Below are 14,938 nucleotides of genomic sequence, written 5' to 3'. Positions count from 1 at the left end.
AGCATTGAAAAATGTGTGGAAGTTGAGTACATTATCTCGGAATTATTTAGTGTAAGAAGAGTATAAGGTATTGTGTATATTCTTTGATCAATGTTTTAGAATACATAGTCTGCACCTAAAGTCAAGGTTTTAAAGGGCCTCGAATTAACATTGTGGAAATCATTCCATTGTCTCTAAAGAGACTTGGCAAGTGTAATATATTGTCATGCATCAAGAGCACTAATCAAATGTTTAGCAACCCGAGGCTCATGTCTATTTTGTGTTCCTCTGCATTTTGAATACTTTCTCCCCATATTTTTCTGTAATTATCTAACTCTTGTGCCATATATCACATGAAATGAAGATTTCTGTGCCACTGTATTAATTTGCTCACCTAGTCATTATACCCAGGAGAGTTACAGCAAAAGAGGGCATTGCAGCAGTGATATATATATTTAAAGTAAAGCATAGTTTGAAATATATGCTGAGCAAACACGTTTCTGCCTGTAAAGTGTCCAGAGGGTGGTGAAGCAGATTAAGGAAATAGAGAGTCCATTATACCACCTTCTCCTCCCTAGTCTGGAAATCCAAGATGAAGATCTCCTAGTACCTGTAAAGTGATTGCAAGACAAATGAAGGCCTACCCATCCCTAATAGCACATGCAATCAAGCAGAGGACCCCTAACTTGCTTAAATATATCTCAGAAAGAAGTGTTCCAAAGTTACTTCATAATGACTTAGAATTTCATAGTTTTGGTTTTCGACATAGACCTTTACTAACCGCCATGCATAAGAATAAACAAGTGAAACATTACAAGAAACACATTGTTTAGGGCCAGGAAACATGGAGCACTGTATTGTAGAGTGACAAGTTAACATTTACTGTGACTGGAAACACCAGAGGGAGGGTATGCCGGCCACCCTACTCTGACCTGCACCTGCTACAGTGCACAAAAAAAGACTGTAAACACCCTCCTTCTCTTATGGAATGGGATTGTTTTAACTACAGTGGTGTTGGTTATTTGGTATTTTACCCAAGAATATAGAAGTGAACCAGGTAGTGTACTTAACTTTGATTATTGACCTGATTCATATGAAAGTGCAAAAACAAAAATATTTATTCAGGTTGGGGCTCCCTGCCACACTGCTAGGACTTTTGCACAGTGGCTGAATAATAACTCAGGTGAAATATTTCAAGAACTGGCCAGGAAATAGCCCCAACTTAAACCCACTTGAAAACCTGTGGTCCATTGGGAATTAACAATTATGTGATATGGACACATCTATCTTAAGCAGCAATGGGGTAAAGTTTCCCCAGCCCTACACAAGAATTTTGCTGACAGCATTCCCAGTAGCCTATAGGACTGCATCAAGAGAAAGTTGAATGCAGAAAAATATTTATTATGTTGGTGGGTGTTGATTACATTTTTTTGGGCCACTCGACCATAATTTTTATACTTTTTTCCTGCTCATGACTTAACTTTTGGAGCAGAATGTGTATGTATCTACATGTATATGTGCTGCACTTTATGTTATTTTTCACAATTGTTTGCCATTTCCCAGCTTAGCATGGTGGTGCCAGAAATAGGTAAAACAGTAACCTCATTTCCTTGCATTTCCTCTCTAGCATGACGTCATGTTTAATCAACCAGTTCTTCATGTTTTTATCTAGTATTTCTACCTCTTTATACAGAGCAAGTCTGTTTGTTTTTGTACCTATGTATACTAGTTTAGAAGACAAGATTGCTTTTAAGTGGTTTATATGTGAAGATGTTGGAAATTATCAAGATGGATGGTATGTTGGTACAACACAATAGCTTTTAACATTGGAAATTATCAAGGTGGATGCTATGTTGGTACAACAAAATAGCTTTTAACCCTTAAACTCCTGCTACAAGAAAACCTGGCTACTACTGTATGTGCAAAAATATGAGAATTTCTTAAAAACACTCAGTTTTCTAGTAGAACTAAAGATAAGCATGCAGAATTAGGAAAAATGAAAAATAGATCCCTTATCTATCTTGTTTTGCCATGGAGGAGTTTTAAAGTGAGCATCTGGAGGCCACTCGTTCAAGCACCTCGGTGCATAGCAAGGAGGAGGTATAGGAGAAAGGAGCAGGGAGCAGAGTATTGCACTTGGTTTGTTATTTTTGAAATACTGACATAGAAATCTTGTCTCTTTTGATTTGTCACATTTAGTCATTTACTGACAGTTGGGATAACCAGTCAGGAGAAAAAGCGGATAATCAGCATAGAATTTTATCTAAGTTTATCTAAGAGTTACTTTAAAGCTTGTTCTTTACTAACATTTCCCTCACATACCACCTGTACCACCACAGCAAGTATCTGTCCCAACAAATTATGTATGTCATAGCTAGGATATCCAAACACAAGAAAAAGTGAGTAACTGACATAAAGAGAGTAAGCATGTCTGTCTAGGAATAACTGTGAAGTTTATACTACACTAAAAATTTTTCTTTGCAGTAGACTTCCATGGTGACCCACCTGTACCATTGGAAGTAGAAGGTACTGGGACCCTAGGAGATGGTGAAGTGAATTAGTCCTCCATGCTGACAGAAATGCTACAGTGCACCTGACCAAAGCAGGAGTGGTGTGAGAAGGCTTACTGGGACATGTGAAGTGGCTTACATATGCTACACATGGAGTGCAAATTAATGCACTAGCACAGAAATCTTGTTTCAGGTGATGTATGCCACATTTGCCATTGTACTGATTCATGTCACAGCTGCTGTTGTACCAACACATGATGTATGTTACAATTTAATGGTTTTGTTGCACCTCTGTGGTGTAGCAATGAGCATTCCTGACCATGACGCATTCACGGGCTGCCCACGGTCAAGTGCATAGGTTCGAATCCTAGTTGCGACAATTTGTCTTCAGTCAACCTAGCTGTTCATCCTCCTCTTGGGGTTTGTTGATAAAATGAGTTCCTAACTCAGGTTCGGGTATATACATATGTATGTGGGTGGGTTGGGCCAATTCACTCTATTCCTTGCACGCCTTTCACCCTCCTGCATGTTCAGGCCCTGATCACTCAAAATTTTTTCACTCCATCCTTCCACCTCCAATTTGGTCTCCCACTTCTTGTTCCCTCCACCTCTGACACATATATCCTTTTTATCAGTCTTTCCTCACTCATTCTCTCCATGTAACCACACCATTTCAGTGCACCCTCTTCTGCTCTTAAAACCACACTCTTTTTATTACTACACATCTCTTTTACCCTTTCATTACTTGCTCGATCAAACGACCTCACACCAAATATTGTCCTCAAACATCTGATTTCTAACACATCCACGCTCCTCCATACAATCCTATCTTTAGCCCACGCCTCGCAACCATTTAACATTGTTGGAACCACTATTCCTTCAAACATACCCATTTTTGTTTTCCGAGATAATGTCCTCATCTTCCACACATTCTTGAACAGTCCCAGAACTTTTGCACCCTCCCCCACTCTGTGACTCACTTCTGCTTCCATGGTTCCATCCACTGCCAAATCCACTCCCAGATATCTAAAACACTTCACTTCCTCCAGTTTTTCTCCATTCAAACTTACCTCCCAATTGACTTGTCCCTCAACCCTACTGTACCTAATAACCTTGCTCTTATTCACATTTACTCTCAGCTTTCTTCTGTCACACACTTTACCAAACTCAGTCACCAACTTCTGCAGTTCCTCACCTGAGTCAGCTAACAACAACTGACACTTCCCAAGCTCTCTCATCCACAACAGACTGCATACTTGCCCCTATTTCCAAAACTCTTACATTTGCCTCCCTAACAATCCCATCCATAAACAAATTAAACAACCATGGAGACATTACACATCCCTGCCACAAACTGACATTCACTGAGAACCAGTCACTTTCCTCTCTTCCTACTCATACATATGCCTTACATCTTCGATAATAACTTTTCACTGCTTCTAGCAACTTGCCTCCCACACCATATACTCTTAATACCTTCCACAGAGCATCTCTATCAACTCTGTCATATGCCTTCTCCAGATCCATAAATGCTACATACAAATCCATTTGTTTTTCTAAGTATTTCTCACATATATTCTTCAAAGCAAACACCTGATCCACACATCCTCCACCACTTCTGAAACCACACAGCTCTTTCCCAATCTGATGCCTTCACCCTCTCAATCAATACCCTCCCATATAATTTCCCAGGAATACTCAACAAACTTATACCTCTGTAATTTGAACACTCACCTTTATCCCTTTTGCCTTTGTACAATGGCATTATGCATGCATTCTGCCAATCTTCAGGCACTTCACCATGAGCCATACATACATTGAATATCCAGTTAACAACACAGTCACCCCCTTTCTTAATAAATTCCACTGCAATACCATCCAAACCCGCATCTTTGCCAGCTTTCATCTTTCGCAAAGCTTTCACTACCTCTTTTCTGTTTACCAAATCATTCTCCCTGACCCTCTCACTTCGCACACCACCTCGACCTAAACACCCTATATCTGCCACTGTATCATCTAACACATTCAACAAACCTTCAAAATACTCATTCCATCTCCTTCTCACATCACCACTACTTGTTATTACCTACCCATTAGCCCCCTTCACCGATATTCCCATTTGTTCTCTTGTCTTATGCACTCTACTCACCTCCTTCCAAAACATCTTTTTATTCTCCCTAAAATTTAATGATATGCTCTCACCCCAACTCTCATTTGCCCTCTTTTTCACCTCTTGCACCTTTCTCTTGACCTCCTGCCTCTTTCTTTTATACATCTCCCAGTCATTTGCGATATTTCCCTGCAAAAATCGTCCAAATGCCTCTCTCTTCTCATTCACTAATAATCTTACTTCTTCATCCCACCACTCACAACCCTTTCTAATCTGCCTACCTCCCATGCTTCTCATGCCACGAGCATCTTTTGCACAAGCCATCACTGCTTCCCTAAATACAGCCCATTCCTCCCCCTTTCCCCTTCCTTCCCAAGCTCACTTACTCTCACCACTCTCTTCACCCCCACATTCTCTCCTCTTTTCTGAAAACCTCTACAAATCTTCACCTTTGCCTCCACAAGATAATGATCAGACATCCCTCCAGTTGCACCTCTCAGCACATGAACGTCCAAAAGTCTCACTTTCACATGCTTATGAATTAACACATAATCCAATAATGCTTTCTGGCCATCTCTCCTACTTACATACTTATACTTATGTATATCTCGCTTTTTTAAACCAGGTATTCCCAATCACCAGTCCTTTTTCAGCTCACAAATCTACAAGCTCTTCACCATTTCCATTTACAACACTGAACAACCCACCCATGAACACCAATTATTCCCTCAACTGCCACATTACTCACCTTTGCATTCAAATCACCCATCACTATAACCCGGTCTCTTGCATCAAAACTACTAACACACTCACTCAGCTGCTCCCAAGACACTTGCCTCTCATGATCTTTCTTCTCATGCCCAGGTGCATATGCACCAATAATCACCCATCTCTTTCCATCCACTTTCAGTTTTACCCATATCAGTCTAGAGTTTACTTTCTTACACTCTATCACATACTTCCACGACTCCTGTTTCAGGAGTAGTGCTACTCCTTCCCTTGCTCTCGTCCTCTCACTAACCCCTGAATTTACTCCCAAGACATTCCCAAACCACTCTTCCCCTTTACCTTTGAGCTTCATCTCACTCAGAGCCAAAACATCCAGGTTCCTTTCCTCAAACATACTACCTATCTCCTTTTTTCTCATCTTGGTTACATCCACACCCATTTAGACACCCCAATCCGGTCTCATGCATCAAAACTGCTAACACACTCACTCAGCTGCTCCCAAAACACTTGCCTCTCATGATCTTTCTTCTCATGCCCAGGTGCGTAGGCACCAATAATCACCAATCTCTCCATCCACTTTCAGTTTTACCCATATCAATCTAAAGTTTACTTTCTTACACTCCATCACATATCCCACAACTTGTTTCAGTAGTGCTACTCCTTCCTTTGCTCTTGTCCTCTAATTACATGTTAATTGATAGGCACTTAAAGAGAGACTTTTGGATGTTAATGTGATGAGAGGGGTAGCTGGAGGGGAGTCTGATGCACTGCCTCTAATGTTCCTAGTGAACAGTTATTCAGCAGTTTTGGAACAATATGATAAGAGAAGTAGACACCTGTTCCCTGAAGGGAACAGGTGTCAGAGATATAGATAGATAGATTCACTTCCACACCTGCTTCAGCAGATGTCCTCATCTGGAGATTTGAAATTTTACTTCCATTGCATCACTAGTATTTACACATATTTACATATATTCACATATAGGGTAGCATGGGAAGGGGGTAAGAGCACTATAATGCAAATTCAGTAATTACAGTTACCCATGTATTTACACATCATGATGGCTTGCAGAGTCTTTGAAGAAAACATCGACACTTAACAGCCATACAGATGTCATAATATTAGCAGACGATTAATGCAAAACCCGGGAAATTTAGCACTTGTAAGATGACTCCTGGAGCCTTTTATGCGTCATTCTGTAGTGACTTTGGGAGCTTAAGGACTTAGTAAACATGTAAGTGACCTTTGAAGTGATTATTGGAAAACATTTTGGGTAATATCTTTTGTGGGTCTTGGACAGGATCTGCGGGAGAGGCAGCTGAGCTGATCCTGGACAGACATTAATGAATTACCTTGGAGTGGCAGGTGTGAATGCGCAGGATTGGAGTTTGTTGACAGCAGATGTGTTTTGTTGGGTAGATCGCTCAGACGTTTCATCTCATCCATTCCAAACTTAAGTTTGTTCCACTCTTTGCAGATCTGTAGATGATGTACCAATATTCATTGCCTGAAATTACATTTACGTACTTGGACATACTTAAGGGGGTTTAACCATTCTGCCATCTTCCTCAGTGTATCTATAGTCTTCAGTAAATATGTAAAAGAATTGTTGATTGTAATACTGACTAAGAATGGGCCAGAAACAGAGAATAGAGTGATGGAAACTACAGTAAACTAAATCAGGTCTTTGGGGCCTGATTGTGGATAGGGTGTTGTGATTTCAATGCATTACACATAACAGCTACAGACTGAGTGTGAACGAATGTGTCTCTTTTTTCTGTTTTCCTGGTGCTAAGTCACTAACATGGAGTGGTGATGTTATTTCCTGTAGGGCAGGATGGCGCCAGGAATGGATGAAGGCAAGCAAGTATGAATCTGTATGTGCATATATGGCTGTGTATGTGTATGTATATTTGTGTAAGTTGATATGTATATGTATGGGGATAGAGGAGAAAGAATTCCCACGTATTCCCCACGTGTTGTAGAAGGCAACTAAAGGGAGCAGGAGCGGAGGGCTGGAAACCCTCCCCTCCTTGTATTTCAATTTTTCTCTAAGCTGTATTGTAGAGATCTATAGGAAATCTAAGGTTGACTGTTTTTGACAGAGATAATCTTTAGTAAAATGCAATTTGTACTCACCATGTAGATGATGCAAATGATAGTCACCACCAGGGGCACCATAATCGTCGTAGGTCTTGAAGCAGCTAGGTTACACCTTGCTTAAGTGTGAACAAATCAACAGAGATATTATTATGCAGAGATACCATATATCTGTTGAAAGTATACACAGCTGAAAAAAAATCTCTTGATTACTTTACTTGATATATAAGGGAATTTGCCTTCCTTAATCCACCCTTTACTTGCCTCCTTAGTTAACATGCATCCCTATGCACCTTAATCTCATTAGGTGTGTGCTTTGTATTGTGTCATCTGTTTACCCTTAGAGACTGAGAGATTGCTTTATTTCTCATTTTCATCACTTGTCTGTCTGTCATACTATAATCTACAACATAACCTTGGTTTTATAGCTTGAAAAGTCTATTTCACATAGTCAAGAAACTTTTGATCATTTTCCAGCAACTAAGAAATTAAAAACCATGAGACCCATAACTCATGTTTGAATTTTGCTTGAGGTAGGTCCCTAATAAAGAATTTTGATTGGAAACTTAATCTGGCTCATAGCTTGAAGGAAATTACACCTTTGGCTGTGGGACTTCATAAAGATTATGAAAATTCATTTATATTTTCTTAACATTTCCAATCCTTCTTAGCTCAGCTTATTTTCAATAATTACGCAGCAATACAGGCAACACACATGTTCTGTGGAACACCCTTCTAGTTTTTGTGTTGCCTGCATAGTTTGTCAGACTTAGGGATTGCATTGTCCATCATTGTCATCATCCATCATCCGTTTGCCATTTAGAGTCACAACTCAAGCTGCAAGTTGACCTTAGTCATAACTTTGCAATTTTATCCAGTTATGAACATTGTAGAATTTTACTGTAGCATCTAAAGACTTGAATGGCATAAGACTCATAACTTTAGTCCCAACTTTGCCTGATGTAATTGGCCCCTAATAAAATGGTTTAACACAGAACTTAACCTGCTTGATGACGTGTAGAAAAGTGGCTGTGGAACTTAATACAGATGTTTTTACAATTTCCATTTATATTCCACTGCCGATAATTGTGCTGCACTACAGGGAACAGATTGTGGAACACTTCTAATTTGATGGGGAATAAGGTGATATCCAGTCATTGGTTGGTGACTTATTTATATTTGAATAGTTTTGGGATGTAGTACTAATATAGCATCAACTAGTGATTATTACATTGAGGTTGGACTAACTTGCACAGATGTTGCAGACACAGTATTGTATGCCTTTTTCTGTGCGATATAACAGGAAAAACTGAGTTGGGGAAGTGCAGTAATTTTATTTAGGAAAGGATGCATTACTGTACAGCACAGTGGGAAAAGGTACATTAGTACAAATGGCATAGTATGGAAGGGTGTCTCTTACACATACTGTAGTGCAGTAGAGGAGGGTGCAATGGAGTAGGTTTAGATGTGTTACAATTGGAACAGGAGGGGAAGGTGCACTGTAAAGCATCCTGTCTAGGCCTTTAACCCCAGTTCATTTATGCTTTCCCATTGACTGCATGTCACCCCCAGGAAGTCGCATCTCATCAATTTTCTCTGTTCCTTGTACACCTTATACCTTCTTGCATGTTCAAGCCCCAAGCCTTCAAAGTATCACACACTCCATCCTTCCATGTCCTCCTTGGAATCCCCTTTTTTTCTTGTACCTCCCACTATTGACATGTGTACCTTCTTAGTCATCCTTTCCTCTCTCTTGCTGTCCATATGTCCAAACCATTTCAGCACACCCTTTTCATCTCTCTCATACACACTCCTCATACTTACACACCTCTCTCTAACCTTGTCATTTCTTATTTTATCAACCTTCCTTGCACCATACATTGTTCTCATACATTTTAAATACATTCTCCCTGTCTTCTACATTTTTCTCTAAGGTCCATGCACTGCATTCATACAATACCCACAGGATTATTACATCATCAAATATATTCATCTTTGTCCTTAACAGCAGTTACACATATTCATCAGTGGACCCAAGACCTTTGTTTCCTCACTCACCCTATGGCTCACTTCAGCTCTCATGGTACCATTTGTTGCTATATCCATTCAGAGGTATTTGAAATATTCCACTTCCTCCAAGTTCTCTCCATTCAGACACTCACTCGAAATAATGTCTTTTCACTACTAAACCTAATATTAACCTTGCTTTTATTCACATGTGCTCTTAACTTTTCCTTTCACACATACTTCCAAGCTCAAGACACCAGCCTCTGTAGTAGTATTTTACTATTTCCCTTCGGAGGACAGATTTGCTTCAGAGCCTCAAGTTAGCACTTAATTTTCATACTGAATACAATTTTGGGGCTAAAATGTTTTTTTGGGCCATTAAGTCTTGTATTAAGCATTCAGTTGATAAGTGGTAAATGACCTAATTTTCATGCCAAACATGACTCTGGTCTTGAAAAATTCTTTGAATGCCGTTTAGTCTTGTAAGAAATAATTTAAATGATTATACTTTTAAAGTATATCATGATTATTTGTTCCATTTTGATCATTATTTGCTTCTTTTTAATGATTATTTGTTTCATTTTAATTAATAATTACCTGAACTAGAAACATTAGAAAATTTTGATATTTTCTGAAAGAGAATCATGCTAATGTCAGTGTCACCATTACAAATTTATATTAATAGTCATGACTGTAACTATAGAATGTCTGTACTGAAATTAAACTTAAAGTTTAACCAAGCAACCAGCAACATTTGTAGGATTATGTAGGTACAACGTTTACCTCAATCGAGTTTCAAGAATCAGGTTGCCTTAATGTTAGGGAACAGAAAGTTTAACATATGTTTGAAATTATCGAAGTTTCACAGTGATAGTGAGTAACTTTGCAATATGAGTTGCTATGGGTCTATGTTGTGTATGTGGCATAGGATGAGGTGGGTATAGTAGTGATATGCTGTTTATTATATATGTTTGTAAATAATAGTATGTTATATATGTTAACAAATACAGAGAATTGAAAGAGAAACAAGTCATCTTTTAAACAGAACCATGAACTGTTGAGCAAGGCTTTCTAAGTTTGAGGCTTTTGATTCATCGTCCTTTGTGAGGGCCAGTGAGTCTTCTTCCTCAGGCGAGGCTTTTGGCAATTTGTCCTCCATTGCCGACTTTTTGCTTTTGTCTTTGGAACCTGCCTTGGGCCTTTGGCAATGGAATTGGCCTCATATCTGGAAATGTTGCTCTTGGGTCCTTTAGTTTTGCTCTCGGGTCCAGTAGTCTTGATCTCGAGACTGACAGTGATGCTTTCGGGTTCAGGTAGTTTTGTGCTTGTGTGTGGTAATCTTGCCAGTGGGTCTGGTAGTCTTACCATTGGGTCTGGTAGTCTTGCCCTTGGGTTCAGTAGTATCACCCTCAAGTCCAGGAGTGTTGCCCCGAGGGTCAACCACCTTCTCTCGGGTCTGGAAGTGTTGCTCTGAGGTTCAACTACCTTGCCCTCAGGTCTGCCATCTTGCTGGGTCTTGGGTTGAGGTGTGTAAATTTCTCGAGAGGCAGTGTCGCCATGAGAGTCAACTACGTTGTCGTCTAATCCACCATCTGGCTGGCCCTCAGAGCTAGAGTCTGGCGTGCTCTCAAGGTCATTAAGTACAGATAATGCTGGTCCTGCAGCTCCTCCAGAGGGCCTTCAGTATGTACCAGAGGAACAACAGGACTGCCATGGTTGTGAAGAGCTGTCTGTCGAGGTTGAGATGGAGAAGAGGTTGTTGTAGTGATGCTTTTCAAGGGTATAGTAAAAAGGTGTTATTTGAGGGTATAGTGAAGAGATGTCTCTCGAGAGTGTGGTGGAGATGCATCTGTCAAGCTTGTAGTGGAAGGGCAGCTGTCAAGTGTGTAGTAGAGTTCGCATTACTCCTCTTTGTACGTAAATCTCTCATCACAAATACCCGGTCTCATGCTTCAAATATAAAGACACTCACTCAGTTGCTCCCAAACACTTGCCTTTCATGATCTTTATTGTCATAACAAGGTGCATAAAGCAGTAATAATCATGCATTGATCACTTTCCACTTTCATTTTTACCCTCATCAGTCTAGAGCACACTTTATCCTCTCGCTCATTCTCACAACTCCTGCTTCAGGATTAGGGCTACACCTTCCTTAGCTTTTGTCCTCATATGCCTTTCCAAACAATTCTTCCCCTGTAATATTGAGCTTTGTTTCACTCAGGTTTCCTTCATCAAATGTAATATCTGTCTCTCCTTTCTTCTCATCTTGGTTACATTTACACATTTAGACCCCAGCCAAAGCCTCTGAGGTTGATGAACATTCTTCTGATCCATGTGTATAAGTAGGAATAGAGGAGAGTGATTGTTGGTCTGTGGTGGGGGTTTGAGATGTCCCCATGGTTGTTTAATTTGTTTATGGATGGGGTGGTTAGGTAGATAAATGCAGGAGTTTTGGAGAGAGGGGCAAGTATGCAGTCCATTGGGGATGAGAGGGCCTGGGAAGTGAGTCAATTGTAGTTGCCAATGATACAGCTCTGGTGGCTAATTTAAGTGCGCAACTGCACAAATTGGTGACTGAGTTAGGAAAAGTATGTAAAAGGAGAAAGTTGTGAGAAAATGGGAATAAGAGCAAGGTTATTAGGTTCATTAGGGTTGAGGGACAAGTTGATTGGGATGTAAGTTTGAATGGAGAAAAATTGGAGGAAGTGAAGTGTTTTAGATATCAGGGAGTGGACTTAATAACAGATGAGTCACAGGGTGGGGGGAGGGGGCGAAGGTTCAGGGAGCAATGAAGAATATGTGGAAGGAGAGAACATTATCACAGAGAGCAAAAATGGCATGCAAGGCATGGGCTATTGAAAGGGTTATACGGAGGAGGGTGGATATATTGGAAATGAAATGTGAGGACAATATGGGTTTGAGGTAGTTTGATTGAGTAAATAATGAAAGGGTAAGAGATATGTGTTTGGAAATATAAAAAAAAGTGTAGTTAAGAGAGCAGAAGAGGGTATGTTGAAATGATTTGGACGTATGGAGAGAATGAGTGTGGAAAGATTGACAAAGAGGATATATGTGTCAGAGGTGGAGAGAACAAGGAGAGGTGGGAGACCAAATTGGAGGTGGAAGGATGGAGTGAAAAAGATTTTGAGCGATCGGGGCCTGAACATACAGGAGGGTGAGAGGCATGCAAGGAATAGAGTGAATTGGAATGATGTGGTATACCAGGGTCGACTTGCTGTCCATGGACTGAACCAGGGCACGTGAAACGTCTGGGGTAAACCATGGAAAGGTCTTTGGTGCTTGGATGTGGATAGGGAGCTGTGGTTTTGGTGCTAGGAAAAGACAACAAAGGCCACGTTCGTTCACGCTCAGTCTCTAGCTGTCATGTATAATGCACAGAAACCACAGCTCCCTTTCCACATCCAGGCCCCACAAAACTTTCCATGGTTTACCCCCAGACGCTTCAGATGCCTAGGTTCAATCCATTGACAGTACGCCTTTCACCCTCCTGCATGTTCAGGCCCCGATCGCTCAAAATCTTTTTCACGCCATCTTTCCACCTCCAACTTGGTCTCTCACTTCTCCTCATTCCCTCCACCTTTGACACATTTATCCTCTTTGTCAATCTTTCCTCACTCATTCTCTCCATGTGACCAAACCATCTCCAAACACCCTCCTGCTCTCAACCACACTCTTTTTATTACCACACATCTCTCTTACCCTTACATTACTTACTCGATCAAACCATCTCACACCACATATTGTCCTTAAACATCTCATTTCCAACACATCCTCCCTCCTCCGCACAACTGTATCTATAGCCCACGCCTCGCAACCACATAACATTTTGGAGCCACTAATCCTTCAAACATTCATTTTTGCTTTCCGAGATAATGTTCTCGCCTTCCACACATTTTTCAGCGCCCTCAGAATTTAGCCCCCTCCCCTAGCCTGTGACTCACTCCGTTTCCATGGTTCCATCCGCTGCCAAATCCACTCCCAGATATATATATATATATATATATATATATATATATATATATATATATATATATATATATATATATATATATATATATATATATATATACTTTTGAAGAAGTTATAAAATAATATGTAATTAACCTAATGGATAACGACCTTGCATATATTACATTGTAATAGAACTTCAAAGTATCCGGCGGCTAAAAACATGTTATCGTGTAAGAGTTTTCGTACCAAATATATATTCCTCAAACTGATTGTGATCTGTTTTGTTATTACAAATGAACGCTTTTTTTTTTTTTTCCATCGTAATGGATACTGAGATATCAACACTAGCGGTATAAATGGGTCGTTGATAAGAAAAATAAAAATATATGTTTACCTGAACTTTTTACCAGGGCAGATGTAGTTTACATACCTCCTGTCCTGTTTTCAAAAGTCAGGCAGGGACGACTGGGTGTAAGCGAGTGGAGACGTCTCTATGGGTTGGAAGAAGGAAACGCTAGAGAGCATTGAGCTATAAACACTCAAGGGATTGACAAAAGTACCTGGGAACATGGTAGTTGATCCAAGGCGACAGAGGCTTCGTCGTCTAGTTAGAGCAAGTTATCTCGAGTGTCACTGCCTGGCGGATGGTTTGATAATTTAATCATATCACGTGAGAATTACACAAGTGTTGGGCGGGATTTTTCTGGCTTTCGCTTGAGCACCTGGATTACTCACGTCACACCCTCACACCCCGCCCCCGCCTCCATCATCGCCTTACCATCACAACCCCCTCCTCCATTACCCTGCCGTACCATCACACCCTCCGCCTCCATCATCGCCTTACCATCACAGCCCCCTCCTCCATTACCCTGCCGTACCATCACACCCATTCCTCCATTATTGGACACGACCATCACGCTCATCCTCCATCATCCCCCCCCCCCCCCCACACCCCCATCACTATCCTCGCCTCACTTCAACCCATTCTTCCGTCTTTCTCCTCATCCAGTCCAACATCTCAGCCTATCGCCCGGATCATTCCCATACTTATAGTGTAATGCACATATCATTACTTCTGCCTTCAGTACAACCTTCTCTCGAAGTTCCTTCCCCTCACTACTTCATCTTTACCACATTTACATCCTTATTTTCACCATCCATCACTAACCCTCTCTTCCATCCTCCCTCACTTCTTTCATTTCCCTCATCACTTCCTCATTTCCCTCCCTCACCATTACCACCCTCCCTTATTGTAACCCGGCGCCGAACCACCCTACCTTATAACCACTTCTCTCCACTATCAGCCCTTACCACCCACCCTCACCAACACCCTCCCACTATTAACCTTTTTGAATACCACCCTGCTCTCTTCTTCCCTTCCAATCTCCCCCTTTTTACTAATTATAACACACAGTTTTCTAAAAATGAGGTAGAAAAATGTACTTCAAACCTTTATCCCACCAGTCTTATCTCCGTTTCAGGGAAAGGGTTCGAAACTTATTAGAGACGAAATCATGATTTTTTTTTAGA

At 40.6% G+C, this 14,938-nt stretch overlaps 1 protein-coding gene across 5 annotated transcripts in view; it reads right to left on the bottom strand.

The window, feature by feature from the left end:
- Nucleotides 1-14,556, bottom strand: part of LOC139751531 (carbohydrate sulfotransferase 4-like) — a 37,313-nt gene extending 22,757 nt beyond the window's left edge. Inside the window, exons 1-3 of one of the 5 annotated variants that reach the window (XR_011713361.1) lie at nucleotides 13,969-14,556; nucleotides 7,469-7,548; nucleotides 6,682-6,808 (exon numbers count right to left, since the gene is read on the bottom strand). Coding sequence is in view for 4 of the 5 variants with exons in the window: in XM_071667046.1 (XP_071523147.1) it covers nucleotides 6,682-6,808; nucleotides 7,469-7,548; nucleotides 13,969-13,978 (217 nt within the window). In the remaining variant the exon portion in view is untranslated. Of the gene's footprint in view, nucleotides 1-6,681; nucleotides 6,809-7,468; nucleotides 7,549-13,802 lie in introns of all 5 variants that reach the window. The other 4 variants (XM_071667046.1, XM_071667043.1, XM_071667044.1 and 1 more) reach the window with 4 other exon arrangements.
- Nucleotides 14,557-14,938: the final 382 nt, after the last annotated feature.

This window comes from Panulirus ornatus, chromosome 11 (assembly GCF_036320965.1).
Source record: "Panulirus ornatus isolate Po-2019 chromosome 11, ASM3632096v1, whole genome shotgun sequence".
In the NCBI taxonomy this organism is placed as follows: Eukaryota; Metazoa; Arthropoda; class Malacostraca; order Decapoda; family Palinuridae; genus Panulirus; species Panulirus ornatus.
This window is presented reverse-complemented; position numbering and strand designations above follow the sequence as displayed.